Raw genomic sequence first — 20,385 nt, 5'->3', positions numbered from 1 at the left:
TTGAACTTTCTTACATCTACCGACTAGTAAATGTATATGTGTATATGTGTACATATGTGTTTATGTGAAATGCTTGGAACCTGATATAAGAGGTTGGCTTCAGCCATCAAATGTGTGACTATGTATGTGTTTCTCTGTCTCTCTGTTTGTCTGTGTGTGTAAATGTATGTGTTTGTGTGTGTTAATTTGCTAGTACTTATATTTACCTCAACCACTGTGTGTGTTTGTTGTAATGTGCATGTGAATGTGTATGTGTGTGTGCATGTGACTGTGAATGTTTGATTCTCCCCCTCTTTTTCTTCTCTAGACACTGGATGTCTTAGCCAGCAGCCCTTGTGAGTTTCTGAACCAACCAACTCATGTCAGCTGATCTCAGCACAGACTCTCACCAGCTACCTGCCTTGGGTTACTCTGTGGTGTCAAAGCTGATCTTTTGCAGAGACTCATCTAAATTCCAAACATAGAAGACATTACTTAAAAAGCTGTGCTTTCTCTGACAATTTCACAAGTGTGTCTCTGATGATATACTTAAAATTGAGAGTTATCTATAGAGTATCTGAAAATAAACCAAGTCATTTCTACTCATATCTGATCCCTTCTTGTAACTTGCTATAATTGTGAGACCATAGGAGAACATTAAAAAGCAGATTCCGGTGTAAAGTTTTTGTAACATTCTTCTGTATTTTTAAAAAATTTTTATGAAATTTTAGTTAATTGCATATGTGTGAGTTTATGTGTGTGATTTTGTTTGTCTTAATTTTTTATTAGATATTTTCTTCATTTACATTTCAAATGCTATCCCAAAAGTCCCCTATACCATCCCCCTGCCCTGCTCCCCTACCGACTCACACCCAATTCTTGGCCCTGGCTTTCCCCTGTACTGGGGCATATAAAGTTTGTTAGACCGAGGGGCCTCTCTTCCCAATGATGGCCAATTAGGCCATCTTCTGCTAATTAGGCAGCTAGAGACACGAGTTCTGGGGGTACTGATTAGTTCATATTGTTGTTCCACCTATAGTGTTGCAGAACCCTTCACCTCTTGGGTACTTTCTCTAGCTCCTACATTGGGGGCCCTGTGTTCCATCCTATAGATGACTGTGAGCATCCACTTCTGTATTTTCCAGACACTGGCAAAAGCCTCACAGGAGACAGCTATATCAGGGTCCTTTCAGCAAAATCTTGCTGGTGTATGCAATAATGTCTGCGTTTTGTGGCTGATTATGGGATGGACCCCAGTGTGGGGCAGTGTCTGGATGGTCCATCCTTTCGTCTTAGCTCCAAACTTTGTCTCTGCAACTCCTTCAATGGATATTTTATTCCCTATTCTAGGGTGGAATGAAGTATCCATTAGTTGGTCTTCCTTCTTGATTTTCTTGTGTTTTGGAAGTTGTATCTTGGGTATTCTCGGTTTCTGTGCTAATATCCACTTGTCAGTGAGTGCATATCAAGTGACTCCTTTTGTGATTGGGTTACCTCTCTCAGGATGATATCCTCCAGATACATCCATTTGCCCATGAATTTCATAAATTCATTATTTTTAATATCTGAGTAGTACTCTATCGTGTAAATATACCATATTTTTAAAAATCTTTTCCTCTGTTGTTATTCTTATAATGTGCAAATATAGCTTCAGTTACATATGCAACCCAAAAGAGACATCAATCCAATTTTTGGAAATATTCTAACAACCTGTGGATAAAAATATTCCTCTTTCTTCTATGTTCCTAGAAGTACTCCCGTAACTCTTAGAATGGATCAGGATTCTACTATCTCTTTCTGTCAAAGGAAGATTGTTTTTTTGAACATTGTGGAAGAATATAGGGTCAATGGAAATATCAGCAGACATGTTATTGCTAGGCAATATCATTAGAGGAAACAGTGAGAGTTATTCCAAAACCAGATAGTTATGGCAATATAATCCAATATTTGGTGATTATGAAACATCTATTTGTCTTTCAGAATTTATGAAACATGAACATTGGAAGATGATTTCACCCTGATCATTTCAAGAGAATTTTGGTCTTGTCTAAACAATATTGTGTAACATTTAGGGACAAAGATGCATCCCAGCATCCCTGCACTGGAAGCCAAAGTGGAAAAGATCTCCACAGCCACCATGACCTTGCCTTTGGTGCTATGGTAAACAGGGATGAAAGTAACCCAGACACTGCAGAACACCAGCATGCTGAATGTTATGGATTTGGCTTCATTAAAGGCACCAGGAAGGTTTCTGGAAAGGAAAGCCAGAGTGAAGCTCCCAAAGGCCAGGATAGCCAAGTATCCCAGAACACAGTAAAATGCATTGACTGAACCCTTGTGGCATACAATGATGATCTGTCCATGCTCAGAATGTGCATCAATATCAACAGAAGGAGGAGAAGCTCTCAGCCAGACTGCACATACAATAACTTGGATGAGAATACAAATGGGAATGATGTAGTTAATTGCCCCTGAAATTAGAAAGTACTTCATCATTCTTTGGGAGGCTATGATTTTGAATGCCAGAACTACAGTAATTGTTTTAGCCAAGACAGTGGAGAGAGAAACAGTAAATACAACTCCAAATGTGAGTTGTTGTAGAATGCAGGTGGCTGAGTTTGGATGGCCAATGAAGAGCAAAGGGCAGAGGAAACAAAAGATGAGTGAGATAAGCAAGAGGTAGGTGAGAGTTCTGTTATTGGCCTTAACAATTGGAGTATTGTGGTGCTTCACAAAGATCCCAAGAACCACAGTTGTGAATGCAGAGAAGCACAAGGAGAGTAAGGAAAGTGCCACCCCCAGTGGTTCTTCATAGCTGAGAAATACAACAGCTTTACGAATGCAGTGATTCTGTTCTGTGTTAGCATATTGGTCCTCTGGACACTGGACACAATTATCCACATCTAATGGAGAAATGAAGATATTGTTAGTGCAGCCTCAGCTATTTTACTGACAGGATATTTCATTTCAGCATATAGAAGAAGTGCTGCAATATATGTTTGGTGTTGCAGGATTTTCCCTGTCTAATCACATTAGGGCAGTTGGAGGCTTGTGATTGGACAGGAGAAGAGAGGCAGAGCGAGGATGAGGAGGCAGAGTGGGGTCTGAGGCAGAGAGAGGGAACCAGAATGGAGACTGAGGTGGTGTTATCAAAAGTTTAGAATTATTGTGTTAAAGCTTTGTCATTATCATTTGGATCTGAAATTATTGTATTGGCATTATATAATTGTGTTATTATTGATACATAACTCTGATTGATTAATTAAGCATTAAGAGTCTTGATTCTTCCCGGTAATTATGTTTTGATATGGCTAATTAGGGATGTGTGGGGCATTGCCTGAAAGAGAGAGGAACTTAGGGGCCCCTTTCCAAGAATTAGCCTGGTGGGAGGCACGTGGCCTAGCAAGACTAGCAAGTCTGCAGGCTGAGACAGAGTCAGTGAGTTCACCTGGCACAGGGGCTAGCTCTAGCTATTTCCCACAACAGGTTTTTTGAATGCATTAAAAGTCACTGTTACATGAAATAACATTTTCCCTTTCTTTAATGGTGATGATTATTAGGGAAATGAAAGCAACAAAGGTTTTTTTGTCTATTTTACTATATTGTTTTGATCATGTATCATGGATGTATATTTATGAGTGTGTTTACATATAAAAGTAACATGAAGTGTCATTAACTTGAGAATGATTGGGTTTATATAGAGGAAGCATGAAGGTGAGAGTGAGACCTGAAATTTATACAAACATATTGATTTTTATAAATTCAAAAATAATTTAAAAAATCATTCCAATTTTGTTCTCTTATGACTGTAGTAATATCACATTCATAGGCCTTTTTATAAAAAGGCAGCAATCCATTTCTGAAGATAAAAAGCTTTGTAATTCCCACCATTGTGTGTGTAGGAAATCTGATTGCCATTGTACTGAGTCATTGAATGATTGCAATACAGGATAAATAATGTACTTCCACAGTTAGAAGTCTTTTATATGGAACAATGCATTTGTGGAGAGCCGTTATTATTCTACTTGTTTAAGTGCTAAGAATTTAGCTTGGTTGTGAGCAAAATGTATTGCTTTTGGAGAATATTTGAGTTTGGTTGACTGTACCAATGTCATGTGTCTCAAAACAGCCTTATTGAATTACTTATGTATATGTTCAATGTAGAATTGTTTGTGTATCACAAAGCAACTGGTAGGAGTTGGTTACCTCCTACTAGTTGATGGGTTCTGGGGATAAACTTACACATAGTGGGAAAGGATTTAAGTTCTAAGCAATCTTACTAGCAATAAAGTCCCCTTATGATCTCACTTCCATTATATAGGTTGGCACAAAAGCCCAGAAAAACTACATGCCTGCCATTTGTATTTAATTCATTCTAACTAAATAGTTATTCGACTAACATGGACTATGCTAGTGCCAATGCCATTTGAAATCTTTGGTTAATTCCTTTAAGGACAAAACAATATTAATGTGCATCATTTCTGAAAGAACACAGAGCTGGGAGTTCTCTACTGTATGTGTGTTGGGGGTCTCATATCCGCTGGTGTATGCTGCCTCTTTGGTGGTATAGTGTTTGATAGATCTCGGTGGTCCAGGTTAATTGAGACTGCTGGTCCTCATACAGGATCACCCTGCTCCTCAGCTTCTTTCAGCCTTCCCTAATTCAATATCCGGGGTCAGCTGCTTCTGTACATTGGTTGGCTACAAACATCTCTATCTCACTCTTTCAGCTGCTTGTTGGGTCTTTTGAAGGGCAGTCATGCTAGGTCCTTTTTTGTGAGTGCTCCATAACCTCAGTAATAGTGTCAGCACTTGGGATCTCCCCTTGAGCTGGATTAGACTTTGGTCCTGTCACTGGACATTCTTTTCCTAAGGCTCACTCCATTTCCATCCCTGTAATTCTTTCAGACAGGAACAAATATGAGTCAGAGATGTGACTGTAGGATGGCAACCCCATCCCTCACTTGATGTCCCGTCTTCCTTCTGGAGGTGGCTTCTATAAGTTCCCTCTCCCTACTGTTGGGCATTTCATCTAAGCTCCCTCCCTTTGAGTCCAGAGACTCTCTCAGATCTCTGGTGCGTTCTGGAAGGTCCCCCCATTTCCTATTTCCAGAGGTTGCCTGTTTCTGTTCCTTCTTCTGACCCTCGGGCTTGAGTCCTTTTCTCTAAATAGGAAGAGACTGGATGCCCCAGGGAGTTTAGAGATCATGTGGGGTGGGGGTGGGGGATGGGCACATCCAAGTAAAATTGGGGTAGGGAGGAGGTATGGAATGTGGAACAGTCAGAGGTGGATCAGGGGTGCAGGTACAAAGCCTGAAGTGTAAAAAATGAATTAATTTAAAAAATAATACATTTGAAAGTAAAACAAATCCTTTAATAAATACTCGAACAAAACAAACAAAAAATAATATTAATGTGTTCTATTGTGGAAAATTTTAAATGGGCACAATGTACAATAGTAATGACTAGAGGACCCTTCACAATTTCATATCATGTGCCAAGAGTGATCCTCAGTTTTCTAAATTTCAAATAACATTGAACTTTTGAAAAAATAATGTTCCTTATGCAAAACATCCCTTAGGAATAAAATACTCATTTGAATATTTTATAATTTTACAAATTATTATTTTCTCTCTTCATTCATCTTCAGAGGACTTGGGTTTGTTTGCACATAAGTATGTGCATCATTATGTCTTCCATGTGCATGCAGGGTACGCATGACCTTAGTTAAAACCATATACATCAAGTCAAAATAAGTAAATTCTTTAAAGATTAATGAACTGCATATACTTTTAGGGCATTAATTACTAGAAAAGATCTGTGTAGCATACATTTAAGTTTCCTTATCAAAACTATTATTTGAGAGTATGCCATCTATAATGAATTTTCTAGGTGTCAAAGATGCAGGCCAATTTCTACTTTTTTTTCTTAATAAGGACATACTAAGTCACCGTATTCGTATAATGACTAACTTAGGACAGAGATGTATTTTACTTTTAAACTTTCATTTTTAACTACTTCAGCATTCTGATATGGGAGCAAGATGACCATCCTTTTGAAGAACTTATTCCAGCAGGAAATACTCACTTGTCTCATTAGAAATTTCATTTTCAGGGCAGGGTTTGCAATGAAAACAGCATGCTGCCATTCCATCCATCCGAAATTTTCTAGATCCAGGACCACAATCAGCACTGCACATAGAAGTTGGTACCTAATGAAGAGTAGACACATGCTGCTAAAAGGAGTTTTACATTCACCTTCCATGATTATATTATATTAACATGTGATATAAATAAACTAATTTGTTTTTTGTTTTTTTTTTGAGACAGGGTTTCTCTGTGTAGCCCTGGCTGTCCTGGAACTCACTTTGTAGACCAGGCTGGCTTCGAACTCAGAAATTCGCCTGCCCCTGCCTCCCAAGTGCTGGGATTAAAGGTGTGCACCACCACCGCCTGGCTCAATAAACTAATTTTATATAAATCAAAAAAGTTAGCAGATCTTACTTAGTGCATTGTATGATGACACATATCAATATATGGAAAAAATGAGGAAAAGTTGAATTGTTTCCTAATTACTTGAAATTCAAGAAGAAAACCTGATAACATCCTGTGTGAGAACAAAACAGAGGTTTTAAGGTGGTTATTCTAGTTAATTTTTGTCACCCGAGCACATAATACAGTGTAAAGGCACAGAGAATCATAATTGAGAAATTATCTTCTTCAGATTAGTCTGTCATCATATATGAGAGGCATATAGAAAAATGTTAATTGAGGTGTGAGTGGCAAGCCAATTGGGAGCAGAGTTGTCTGTAGGCAGTGGAACATTAGAAGTCAACCCTGAGATTCCACCTCACACCAGTCTGAATGGCTAAGATCAAAAATTCAGGTGACAGCAGATGCTGGCGTGGATGTGGAGAAAGAGGAACACTCCTCCATTGTTGGTGGGATTGCAGGCTTGTGCAACCACTCTGGAAATCAGTCTGGCGGTTCCTCAGAAAATTGGACATAGTACTACCGGAGGATCCAGCAATACCTCTCCTGGGCATATATCCAGAAGATGCCCCAACTGGTAAGAAGGACACATGCTCCACTATGTTCATAGCAGCCTTATTTATAATAGCCAGAAGCTGGAAGGAACCCAGATGCCCCTCAACAGAGGAATGGATACAGAAAATGTGGTACATCTACACAATGGAGTACTACTCAGCTATTAAAAAGAATGAATTTATGAAATTCCTAGCCAAATGGATGGACCTGGAGGGCATCATCCTGAGTGAGGTAACACATTCACAAAGGAACTCACACAATATGTACTCACTGATAAGTGGATATTAGCCCAAAACTTAGGATACCCAAGATATAAGATACAATTTCCTAAACACATGAAACTCAAGAAAAATGAAGACTGAAGTGTGGACACTATGCCCCTCCTTAGAAGTGGGAACAAAACACCCTTGGAAGGAGTTACAGAGACAAAGTTTGGAGCTGAGATGAAAGGATGGTCCATGTAGAGACTGCCATATCCAGGGATCCACCCCATAATCAGCATCCAAACGCTGACACCATTGCATACACTAGCAAGTTTTTATCGAAAGGACCCAGATGTAGCTGTCTCTTGTGAGACTATGCCGGGGCCTAGCAAACACAGAAGTGGATGCCCACAGTCAGCTAATGGATGGATCACAGGGCTCCCAATGGAGGAGCTAGAGAAAGTAGCCAAGGAGCTAAAGGGATCTGCAACCCTATAGGTGGAACATTAGGAACTAACCAGTACCCCGGAGCTCTTGACTCTAGCTGCATATGTATCAAAAGATGGCCTAGTCGGCCATCACTGGAAAGAGAGGCCCATTGGACACGCAAACTTTATATGCCCCAGTACAGGGCCACAAAGGGGGAGTGGGTGGGTAGGGGAGTGGGGGTGGGTGGGAATGGGGGACTGTTGGTATAGCATTGGAAATGTAAATGAGCTACTAAAAAAAAAAAAAAAAAAAAAAAAAAAGAAGTCATACAGAACAAGCCAGTAAGCAGAGTTCCTTGAGTGACTCCGTTTCAGTTGCATTATCCAGGGCCATGCCTTTTCTTCCCTTGAGTGTAACCTATGAGTCAAATCGACCTTTTCCACCTCAGTTTGCTCATAATTACTGCTTAATAGCAGGAAATTGTAGCAAATTAGGAGTAAAGGACATACAAAAACAGAGGAAATAAGGCCTCAAATATCATATAACCAAAATAACCTCAACAACATTAGACAGCAAAACTTAACAAACTAAGAGGAAACACATCAACAGCAGCCTATGATGAGTCCTACTGCATTTGTGATGAGCAGGTGCTGAGTTGTGTAGTGAGCAGGAAGATGGAGTATTTTTGAGGTAAAAAGACTTCAGAGCCTGCAAACTGTGTGAAAACCTTAGGATGACTTTGATTGCTTAAAGTTAATTTAAATGTTTCTGTAATTAAAAAAAATCTTGGCTTTATAAGGAATCTTGGGATGGCTATCTACATATTGCATTGGAATTTTTCTAATATCTGCATGCTGAATTTGAAACCTTCATTTTTGTTAGGTTCTGATTGCTATCCCAGAGTCTACTATATATAGATTCCTCTTATGTTATCCAGACATATGTTTAACTACAACTCTTTCTTTTTTCATTTTGTTGAAAAGAGGTTCTTCTTTGCAGTATTAGTAGACCGTAACTTCCTTTATAGGTCAGGGCACAAGATTTTCCTTCTTTTACTGTATTTATGTTTTATTCATTTTACTACTAAGAATTTAAAGACGATTTTTATGATGAGTTTTAAAAATGCATTTCCTTGTCCACATCCTGCTCTTCATTTAATGCATAGTATCCATTTCAGCCCAGGTTTGAGTAGAGTCAATGCAAAAGTCTGACTGACCACAAATGCAGAGAGATACTCCTTACTCATAATTCAAAATGTACGTTAAAGACATGTGCCACTACAAATATTGTTCTCACTTCTCATTTTAATTGAAATTCTTTGATTCTCCTGTCCATGTAGTACAATATCATCAATAGGTTTGACATAGAAATCTTCATTACTGCAACATTTATTTTCCTAGACTGATTTTTGTATATTCTTTTTTAAATTTTGAAATGATGGTAGACTGCATTGAGTTTTTCTGATTGTATTTGTATAAAATATAGTTCTATCCTTTAATTTAATTGTGTGATGTTTACATGTAACTGATATTCATTTGATGAACCATACTTGCATTCATGGAATGAAGTCGTTTGGGTACAAGGAATGATTTTTACTCATGTTGTTGACATCTGTTTGTAGATGTTTGGTCAAGAATTATTTCAGGCATGTCCATAATGATCAATATGGTAGTAATCTAATTTTATTTCTTCTGTTCTACTTCATTATTTTGTTGCTGCCCCATTTTATCAGATGTGTTCTCTTCATGTATATAAGAGATTTTTTTTAATTTCTTGCTTTTTTAAACTCCCAGGCATGCCACAAATTGTTGCCTATTTATTTGTTGTTATTCATTTATTTGTTTACATTTCAAATATTCTGCTCTGTCCCATTCTACTCTCTACAAACTCTACTCCACACCCTCTCCCCTTTCTCTCTAAAGAGCACTCTATCCACCCTCCATTTCCTGTCTCACCTTTCTATCACCTCTCTTCTCTGAGGCTTCGAGCCTCTACAAGATGAAGCAATCAAAACATCAATTTTTAATAAACCAATCATTCCCTCAGTGGTCATATTGATGTGAGTATACTATAACACCTGTGCTGTTATATTTAGCCATGATGATGTTTAGGTCATTAGTACTACCAAGGCCCCATATCTGGGCTTGTAGGTCTATGGCACACAAAGTATTTGCTGATATCTGTGTTTGTGTTCTTAGTAATGTCTCTACAGATATATGTGGTTTCTGCTGCCACAATGTTCATGTGTAGGCCAGAGGTACTGCAGGAAATGTGATTTCTATTGATGTCTATGACCTGTGAAACTGCCAAAGGCCAGGTGAATGCCCTAAGGCTGGGTTGTCACCTTAAGTCATGCTGTGGTTCATGGGTTTGACTGTCATATGAAGCCATATTGATCTGAGTGAAATTCACTGTCACAAGAGACAAGGGGGATGTCAGGAACCGTGCTGTTCCTGATGGCTATTTCTGGGTCCATGGTCCCACTGCATTAATGTCTATGTTGATTTCCATAGCACATGTTATGACTAAAAACTTGATTCTCAGTTCCAAAATTTCTATGTTTTTAAATCATTTCTGGAGTTCATTTATGCTGGGACCCATTCTTTCTCTTTGTATAATCACATGTTTTATGCTCTGTCTTGCCTCTGTGTGCTTTCATGCCATTTGCATGTGTCTAACGCTGTCCCCCCCCCCAAAAAAAAAAACGTGGAAATTTTCATGACCTGGACTGCAGCATGAAACCAAGTTAATATACATGGGCTGTGCTGACTCAGAAGGCCTTGTCTGTGTTTGTAGCTCTACTGCATTTAGGTCACATGTTTTTCTCTCTGCTAACAGTATAACCCTGGTAGATACCCATTATCTCTGTTCTTGGTGCTTTTAAAGTGCCACGAACCTACTTTTGCAGTGATTGGAATGATTGTACATTCATAGATGCTAAGGAGGTACAGGAAAGACTTATGTAACAATTCCTTCTGGCATCCCCACCCCTACTTTCCCCCATCACCCAAGAAAGAGAATCAACTTAAACAGGGAGAAAAAAACCTCCTAAAATATATGATAAAAAATTTGGTGTTAGCTGTCCTCAACTCAAAGCTTCTGGAGTGGCTTTGGGAGGGAACAACTAAGTTCTGTTTATAGGGCAGGAACTGGAAGGATTGCCATGCTCCAGTGAGTATGTACACAGCAGAAAGTGGACTCATTCATTTTAATTTTTTTGAAGGTTGGTTGTCATGGAGAAGCATGACATCTAAGAACTGGGAACTGAGTATGGTCAGGCTGCATTATGTGAAATTCCAAAAGAATCAATAAAAAATATGCTAAAATTAAACCAAACTCATTGTCTGTGATATTTGATTAGAGATAACCACTAACATTTACTTATTACTAAAATTACTTGTTCATTATTGTTCCATAGTTATAATTTTATTATTTGACACATTTTAAGTAGTTGTTCTTTCAAGAATTTAAATGTTGTTTATATATTATTTTGACCTCTTGTGCTCATTGAACTTTTATATATGATGGAGTTCTTTTAAAGTCCATCTTAGTGCTCATTAATCAGTTATGACTTATTGTAATTGTGTTCATCATGAAAGTTTTTATTTTTTCTGGTATTATAAGGAATAAACTCACTGGATATCACAACTGGATTGGCAATTATATCTCTTAATTTATGAAAGACATAATAATTTTTATTCTTCTCATTTAAGAATGTAAATTGTGTGCTAAAAATCCCTAAACCTAAAAAAAGGTAAGTAAAAAAAGATGGCATAAGGTAAAATTGATATATTCCCCTGACAATGGGAAATAGAATTGACATCATGGGTGAATAGGGTTTTGCAATGAAAGGAGTGGAGTGGGGATGAGAAGAGAAGGGTGATAGGGTGAGTGTAGACTACCACACAGAATATTTTGTGAGATTATTAATATGGGGTGGCATGTGTGATTCAAGTTAGAAAGCTAAGGAAATCGAAACTCTTAGAAATAAATGAGGATGACTTTAGCTAATTCTCTTAGCAAAGGGGGATAGGGAGCCTGTAATGTCCATCTCCAAGAACCAGGAAAGTTTTCCAGGGTGAGGATTTAGACAACATACAATCCACAAAACCTTTGAACTACACTTTATCATGTCTAAAGATGTGTGGAAGTAAAGAAGGAGCAGAGGATAATTGGATAGAAAACCAATGACTGGTCCAGCTTAAGAGACATCCCATAGGAGAAAGCTTACCCTTGATGCTGGCAATAATACTCTGTTATACTTGAAGACAAGAGCCTAAAATGTCCTTGATGAGAGAGGTATCAGTCAGGAACTGAAGGAAGCAGATGCAGAAATCCCCACCCAAACAATAGGTTGAACTTAGGGAATCCTGAACAAGAGGGGAAGAAGGGAAAGAAAGATCATGGGAGCAAGAGAGAAAGGAAACCACAAGAAAGCCTACATAATCAACTAACCTGCCATAAGGGCTCAGAGAGATTGAGCCTACTACCATGAATGATGCATGGAACTGACCTAGGCATTCTAAACCTTAAAAAAATTTTTTTAATTAGGTATTTTCGTCATTTACATTTCAAATGTTATCACAAAAAGTCCCCTATACCCCCCCTCCGCCTTGCTCCCCTACCCACTCACTCCCACTTCTTGGCCCTGGCGTTCCCCTGTACTAGGGCATATAAAGTTTTTTAACCAGTGGACAGCGTGGTCTTTTCAAGGGATTCCTAAGAGCAGTACCAAGATCTGTATCTTACTTGGCTGCCTCTCTTTAAGATACTTTACCCCTATTAGTTTGCTTCTCCTGATCCTAATAAGAGAACATGAATCTGTGCCTAATTGTTGTGCAATATGATATGCCAAAGCATGTTGCTATGGGGGGGGCAGCCCCCTTTTCTAAAGAAAGAAGGAGTAGTGGATGGGAGGAAGGGGAAGGATAGGAGAAGGAATAGGAGTAGAAGAGGGTGTGTAAATGGTTATCAGTATGTAAAGGAAATGAATGAATGAATGAATGAATGAGCAAGCTACATTTAAAAATGATTGAAGCTGGTGGAACCTGCTCTTACCAAAAGAGAGATATTCTATGACCGTGGGTTTTCTCCTGTGTTTTCATATATGCTCCTTTTTCCACAGTAAATTTTAGGTAAAAATTGTCAAGGACTATTTTATTTCAAAAGCTGAGTATTTGCTATTTCAAACTTTGCCATTTATATGTTTCTACTAGACAGATGTCTATGTTTCCTACATTATTTTGGATATGCACAGCTGCAATAGAATGGATATACAATAGAAACTTAGAGTGGCTTCTTCTCTGTCTTGTTCCCATTGGTTTAAATTTGATCTTTTAATCATACTTCCTTGTTCACCTATGAGTTTTATTTTTCTTGTTGTTTTATCCTTGTCATAATTTAAATTTTCTATTTCTTAAGACTTTTTCTTCAATCCTCAATTTGGAGCATGCCTTATGCGAGACTATTGATTGACATATTTATTTGGTATATATATTTGTTTGAAATTCCTTCATTATTTTATAATTTAGTGAAATCCTTTGCCATTTTCACACTCAGTGTCTCAGTGATTAAAGATTTCACAGTTTCATTGTATCCACCCAGTGGTGATTACTGTCCTTCATATATTTCATTTTTTTTTACATTCTTATAATCATTCTTTGATTCCTTGTTTAGTATATCATTGAACATACTTTCACTTAAATCTATAATTTCGTTTTGAATATTTCCTTGATGTCCTCACATTTTTATTCATTAGATTCCACATTGAGATTATATATATATATATATACACACTGTATATATATATATATATATATATATATATATATATATATATATACATATATACACTGAGGTCTATATAGAAAATGAATGAGGTTTCAATTCCATCCTCTAAATTGATACTCAGTTCTATAGCTTCATTTTCAGCTCCTATGTTCTTTTTCCTAAGAATGGAACTCTTAATCACATTGAGAAAGAATAGTAACTTTAAATTTCACACTATCAGAGCAACAGGAGATATTCAAATGAAAGTAGGCAGTTTGAATATGAAACTTTAAAACTAATCCCATGAGATTCATACCTATGTTATAACTAGCATGCATATGAGATATTATTTTTCAAAATTTCTCAAATATTAATTTTTATTACTATCAATTTCTCCTCACATACAGCATGTAACTTGCACAGACTTCTTTTTTTGGATCACCTATGCAAAAATGGATGGGGCAAGGCAAGTTTCCTTTAGTGAGCATTGTGTCTTACAAGATATGATTCAGGGTTGTAGATGTGACTAAATTCTCAAGAACAATTGTTACTCAGGAGTAGGACCATGTTTAATTTCCAGCACCCACTGTGTGGCAAGAAGCTCTTGCAAATGCTCTGAGGTTTGAATGATTCCTCTGCTTTCCATATATACTTCACATGCAGGTGTTACACAGATATACATACAGACAAAACAACCATACCAACAGAGAAAAGAAACAGAAAAAGACAAGGTATATTTCTTATGGGTATCTAAATTTGTCATGTTTTTGTTTTTGTTTTTTGAGACAGGGTTTCTCTGTGTAGCCCTGGCTGTCCTGGAACTCACTTTGTAAAACAGGCTGGCCTCGAACTCAGAAATCCGCCTGCTTCTGCCTCCCGAGTGCTGGGCTTAAAGGCGTGCGCCACCACACCCAGCTGGTCATAAAATATTAATGCATGGTTAGGTAATGGTGTAGGAAATTTAGAACTAGTGGTTAAGTGGGCTTGAAAACAATATAATAAAAATTGGCGACCTAGTTATGATGCATTTACTCCATCTTTGCAAAGAACCAAGGTCTTTAAACATCCATTGAAAGGGTTTATCATAAGACTGGAACTTACTCTGTCATAGTAATAATTGGACTAGTAGCATATTGCTCACTATACTGGAAATAATATAAACTATTTTCTAAAACAGTTAATTTTACATTAAAGACATGAAACAGTTTCTGATATAATACTATGGTGTATTCACGTTGGAAATCCTCAATGAATTACTAAAAAGTGACATAAAACATGAAAAAATAAACATAGTATAGGATGGTACAAATTAGTCTTGCACATGGCAATCAATTTCACTCCACCAGATTCAAGGCTGTTTGGAAGCACACATTTGAAAGTTCAATTTAAATTAGTACAATTAGGATGAACCCACCTGTGTACTTCCTCTTGCCCACTTTAGCATATCTTCAGATAAATGTACCTGTTGACCATTTGGAAAATATGGACTAAACATCCCTATTTTAACTCTAAGTCCAAGGCCCTGTGGGAAATTCCAAATGTAGACAATGTCATACTCTTCCTGCAGTTTGTCTCTTTGGTTCATACTCACTCTGTCCCCAACAGGGTTAATGAAGTGGTTCTTTCTTAGATAGGAATACAGCTGAAAGACAGTCAGCATAGTATAGAGTATAGTCTCTTCCTTAAAGTAAGAAAACAAATTCTTACCTCATCTTAAAGGCAACTTTATTGGCAATATGCTGGGGAAAATTTCAGTGAAAGCCATGGAATGAACAAAATTATAATGTTCCTATTATTGTAGTTCTCTAAGACATTATCAAGCACAAACATATGTGTAGACATTAACAATATTTGCAATGTGAAATATAGAGACACACGAAACGGAGACACTTGCATCCATATAGAGATACACACATAGCACAAGCACACACTTATTTGCACAAACAAACATATACCTGTCCAAACACACATATAGAAACACACATACACACAGACACAGAATATGCATCAAAAACATCAAACAGACACAGGTCCACACAAAACATGTACTCAGTTACACACCCACACACACAAACCCATGAACAGAGGAATATTCATAGGATCACATAGACATGTATTGACATACACACAGAGTGACATTGACACATAGAAAAATTTATGATTTCATATACAGACAAACAGACAAAAAATGAAAGAACATACAGAAAAACAGAAAACCCAGGCACATGCAGACATATGTATTGATAATTATACACAGGAATCTACATTCTGACAAAATCCACCATACAGAAAGAAAAGGAACCAGACAAATTTATGCTAATTGCCATAGACAGATAGACAGATTGGCAAAAAAATGTCTATAAATAACCCATCTCTCTCTGTGTCTATCTCTGTCCCTCTGTCTATATATGTATATATCTATCTCTATATTTGTCTAGTAGTAGACACAGATATGTATATACACACAGATACACAGAAACAGAGAAACATACAAATAAGCAGTGAGAAATATACATTCACTCACATCACCACACACAAATGAAGTGAGCTGAATTCTAACACTATTTTCTCTATAATTACTCTCAGAGGACCAAGTAGTACCACTAGCCTAGAGTAGGAACAGCATGAGTTTGGATGTGTAGTTAAAACAATACCCTACAATGATTACAATGTACTTGAGAATTTGTGAACAATGACTCATTATTGAGTGGACTCATGAGGATGGGTTCAGTATGTTTTCAGTTTTAGAACATGTATGATGATATTCAGGTAATTTGTAACAAAATCAGAGGTATACATGGACAGATTATGCCTTATAGTCTGTTCCCTTAACATTAGATTTTTATACTAATATCAAGATTTACTTGCTCAATGAAAATTCTTTGTATTTTTGAAAACATTTTCTAGCACACTTGGTTTGGGCATTTATACTCTCTTAAAACTATATCATTAATAACTAAACATCATCTAACAGTAGAAACATTACCTTCTTGCAGCTATAATTGTGTTCTTTCCCATTGTCCTTGGGCAGATTATCAAACTTTTGAAAAGTAAACTGATGGAGTACATGGGCAAAAGCATACACAGCATTGTATATGTAATAACTCTCTTCAATAAAGGCCATGTCAAAAGTATGTACCATTAACCATTTCAATGAGTGATTGGATGAGCAGTTCTTCAGTGTCTTACATTTAGAGGCTGAGACCTCGCAGTTAAAGTGCATCCATTCCAGCTTTACCAGATATTCATCTGGGCATTTGACAGAGTTCAATGTCTGGACAAAATGTTTAAACCCAGAAATCTCACTATGGTGTTGTTCAAAGGCAAAAGTCCCATATTTGTTACCAAATGTAAAGTCTTTCATACTAGGACTGACATCCCACTGTGAGGTGGTGATCCATAGTCTCTGTATACCTAGGGATTCCCACATTCTAAAGCTCACAGCTAAGGTACTGTCTGTATCACCATAAATGATGACAACATTTGTGGATGATGTCATGATTTGGTTGTAATACACTTCAGCTCTTGACATGTATAAATTAATGTTTAATGGAATCATGTTGACAAAGGCAAAGCAGAGTGTATATTTTTCCATCTCTCTTCTCAAATAGGAGAGAAATTGAATACCTTGATCACTGTCTGAGATGACCAACCCTACCCAGTTCCAACCAAAATGAATTATGAAGGATACCAGGGCAAGGGCTAGAGATGTATGATCAGAGGCCATCTGATGTAGATAGGGAAATTTTTCATGATCACTCAGGGCAGGATGAAAAGTTCCATAAGTAATATGAAGGAGCTAGAAAACAGGAAGCAGCAGGAGGTACAATGAATTCTTAGAACATGTAAATACATTTTTTTCTGCACAGTTCTAAAAATCTTACCTAAATATTATTCTCTCCCTCATGTATATTTCATATAAAGAAATGTGGAAGCCCCATCAGGTCTGTGAATAATACCCTTGAACTACTTATATTTGCTCAGGCCCAGTAAGGTCATGCTGGCACTAGAGATACATGATTTCATGAGTGAATTCTCACCCTGCCTCCAAACATACACACACACACACACACACACACACACACACACACACACACACACACACACACAGAGAGAGAGAGAGAGAGAGAGAGAGAGAGAGAGAGAGAGAGAGAGAGAGAGATTGAGAGAAACCACATAATCACACACATAAAAATTTACCTGGTCAGACAAGAAGTTACTTAGGATTGTATGAAGTGTCACAGTTGTTGCCCAATTCATGTTTGTAAGGGCCAGTATACATTTGGTTAATTCTTCACACAAATAATTAGGGAGATTATCAGAATTTTGTAAACCAAAACGAATGAGACTCAATTCAGATTCCCATTCACAACTGTCTGCTGAGAATATAAATATTAGAGACATATTTGGCAAAAGATCAGGGTTCCTGTTGATTTCATATATGGAAAAAGCCAAAGCCAGAGCATACTTGTGGTTTTCAGTGTGAGTTCTGTAAAAGGTTATATTGTTTATAATTGACAGCAATTTACAGATATCATTTGCAGTCAATAAATGGACAAATCTGCACTGGATTTCATTGTCCCCACCCCATGAAGATTGAAATGATCTGTGTAATGTGGTTGAGATGACAAAGAAGCTGGAAGTTCATAAAACCTTGAAATGTTCATGAAAGGTCAACTATCATAAATGAGATGTCACTACTATTAGTAATAACATCACTTTTCAAAGAACACATACAGAACCCTTAGAGTCCATCCATTGCTTCCTTGTTCTAAGGAGAGAATGAAGAACTGGACTTTGTAAGTTGTTAAAGCCAATAATTTGTATAGATCAAAATGTACACTTGAGAGTGGAAAAATATCTTCATTTTTTAAATGAAGCACCTGTACATAAATGGGGACTACATGGACGAAATTTTAGAAAGTAAGTGAATATCTATATGAAAGTTCTGTATAACTAGGTATGTCTCCAATATTAGTGGCCCCAGCACATGCACTAGAAACTACACTGTGATGGAAGGACTATCATAAGTCTCTATATGGCAATTTGCCTAAACACCTAGGATAAAGTCATAGAAAATTTATGGTCATTCTATTGATAAGATACCATGGGATCCCATGAAATGGAAATTGTCTAGGGAGATATTTAAGTGACAGGTAAAGGTTTAAATTTGTTTTATTGCTAAGTTCCCATCCCTGTTAATGTGATACTGATGAAAAAATATTCTGTGTCAATTTAAAGTGGTAATATAGCATTAAGTCTCGTAATATTTCAAGTTCTTCCTTGTTTTGCAGGCTGAAAACACCGTGCAAAAGCCTCATAGCTTTGCTTTGCTCCTCATCCTCAGTAGTCTTGGGAAACATTCATGATGACTGTACATGGAAAACACAAAAGCACTTACTGTATATTCAATATATGACTAAAATACTCTTTCTTCACAGGCTGTTGTATTGCAAGAATCAGGAAGATACATCCTGTACCATGGTGTCTATCCCTGTATTCATTCTGCTTCATTTTCCAAAAGCATCTGGGAGAAATAAAATCAGCCACAAGAAGTGGAATGTTCAGGAACAAGAAGAGGAAAATCAAGGTGAACATATTTTTCCTGTTCTGAGTCTGGGCAGTATTGATTGTGAAGTACCAAACAGATCAGGAAATCAAACAGGTACCAATATATCCCCATGCACTATTAACACTGTGTCCCAGGGAGATGCTACACATGCATTCATGTTTCCTTTCTACAGGTGTTTCCTCACCCCTGGAGGAATCATTGATGCTCTCTCCTGAGGATCTTCACCTGATGTCCACTGTGCATGTGATAAACTTGGTTGATAATACAGATGAGGATGATGTAGCTTGATGGTTGACATCACACATGTTTATGGAAATTAAGGTCCCTGGAAAGATTCCACTTTGTGAAAATTTGGTCCCAGGACTGCCTCAAAATCTGTTTATGTGAACACCTTAAATAATATCAATGTCCTTTGAGTTGATCCACCATGAGACATGCATTTATGGTTCAGGAAGGCCTCACAAAATCTGAGGTCATGGTTACACATTAGCCATTGTTCACAAATCTTCAGAGAGGGAAAATCAGCCCCATGTTTAGACCCTTTGATATCCACTGAGAATGCTGTATGGACAGTGCTGCAGCAGTGACAGATACAGAATATCTAAACAAAAGCTGTACTTACATTGTCTTGAGAATTAAAAATTATGTCCAGTCTAGAAATGTCCTGAATCCTGCTGTATCCAAAACATCATCATAGAACCATATTTTTCTTATAGATTTTAATTTTTGTTCAATTCATTATTTATCTTAATTTTTCAATACATTTAGCATATTCCCCTGTATAGTTAGAATTCTATTTTTAAAATATATAGCATGAAGGTTGATATGAATTTGTTAAATTTTAAGTATTTTATTTATTTACATCCCAGTTGACCTTCTCTCAGACCACTTGATTTTTAAATATTCATCCATTCCAGGGAATGCTTGATCCTTATGCTCATTTCAAAACTTCATAAGTCCTAGCATTCATATTCCCAATGAATACTAACAAGAAAAAAAGCTGAATATTTATTTGATTTCTAAAATATGATATTCAAATGTGACCCTAATTTCTCACAGATCAATACAGTATTTTGACCTGTTTGTTCTAGTTTAAGTTTGCTTTTCTACATTGATTTTGCTAATTTTACATTCCAGTAGTTCTGTGAAGAATTCCCACAATTAGTATCTTCTAAACTAATACTTAAGTGGCAAATGAACCTGTGTTTAATGAGTAAAATAGTCTTATATAGTTTTCCTTGTCATCTATTCTTCATAATATTTTAGAACCCGTACTGTCAGTGGGAGAGTTTATTGATAATTGAGGTAAGATGATTCTATGTGGATATGGAATGGATTTAAAGCAGCACAAATATAGGCAACTCTCTGTTCTGTGTTGTGGTACGTC

The 20,385-nt window shown here is 37.1% G+C and overlaps 1 protein-coding gene across 1 annotated transcript; it reads right to left on the bottom strand.

Moving 5' to 3' along the window:
* Nucleotides 1-1,962: 1,962 nt before the first annotated feature.
* On the bottom strand, nucleotides 1,963-19,024 carry Vmn2r116 (vomeronasal 2, receptor 116). Its single transcript, NM_001104580.1, has 6 exons — nucleotides 18,828-19,024; nucleotides 17,627-17,915; nucleotides 16,413-17,225; nucleotides 14,841-15,068; nucleotides 6,067-6,190; nucleotides 1,963-2,882 (listed from the first exon to the last, which is right to left on the bottom strand). The coding sequence occupies exons 1-6, from the start codon at nucleotides 19,022-19,024 to the stop codon at nucleotides 1,963-1,965; spliced, it is 2,571 nt and encodes an 856-aa protein (NP_001098050.1).
* Between the last annotated feature and the right edge of the window lie 1,361 nt (nucleotides 19,025-20,385).

This window comes from Mus musculus, chromosome 17 (genome assembly GCF_000001635.26).
Source record: "Mus musculus strain C57BL/6J chromosome 17, GRCm38.p6 C57BL/6J".
In the NCBI taxonomy this organism is placed as follows: Eukaryota; Metazoa; Chordata; class Mammalia; order Rodentia; family Muridae; genus Mus; species Mus musculus.
This window is presented reverse-complemented; position numbering and strand designations above follow the sequence as displayed.

What these genes read in the sequence shown, in the direction of transcription:
- Vmn2r116 (NM_001104580.1), bottom strand. Translation starts at nt 19,024, where the DNA reads ATGTTCACCTTGATTTTCCTCTTCTTGTTCCTGAACATTCCACTTCTT. An exon ending in AGTCATATATTGAATATACA is followed by an intron (nt 17,916 to 18,827) that starts GTAAGTGCTTTT and finishes AACCTTTTACAG; the next exon opens with AACTCACACTGAAAACCACA. An exon ending in ACAATTATAGCTGCAAGAAG is followed by an intron (nt 15,069 to 16,412) that starts GTAATGTTTCTA and finishes ACTGTCTTTCAG; the next exon opens with CTGTATTCCTATCTAAGAAA.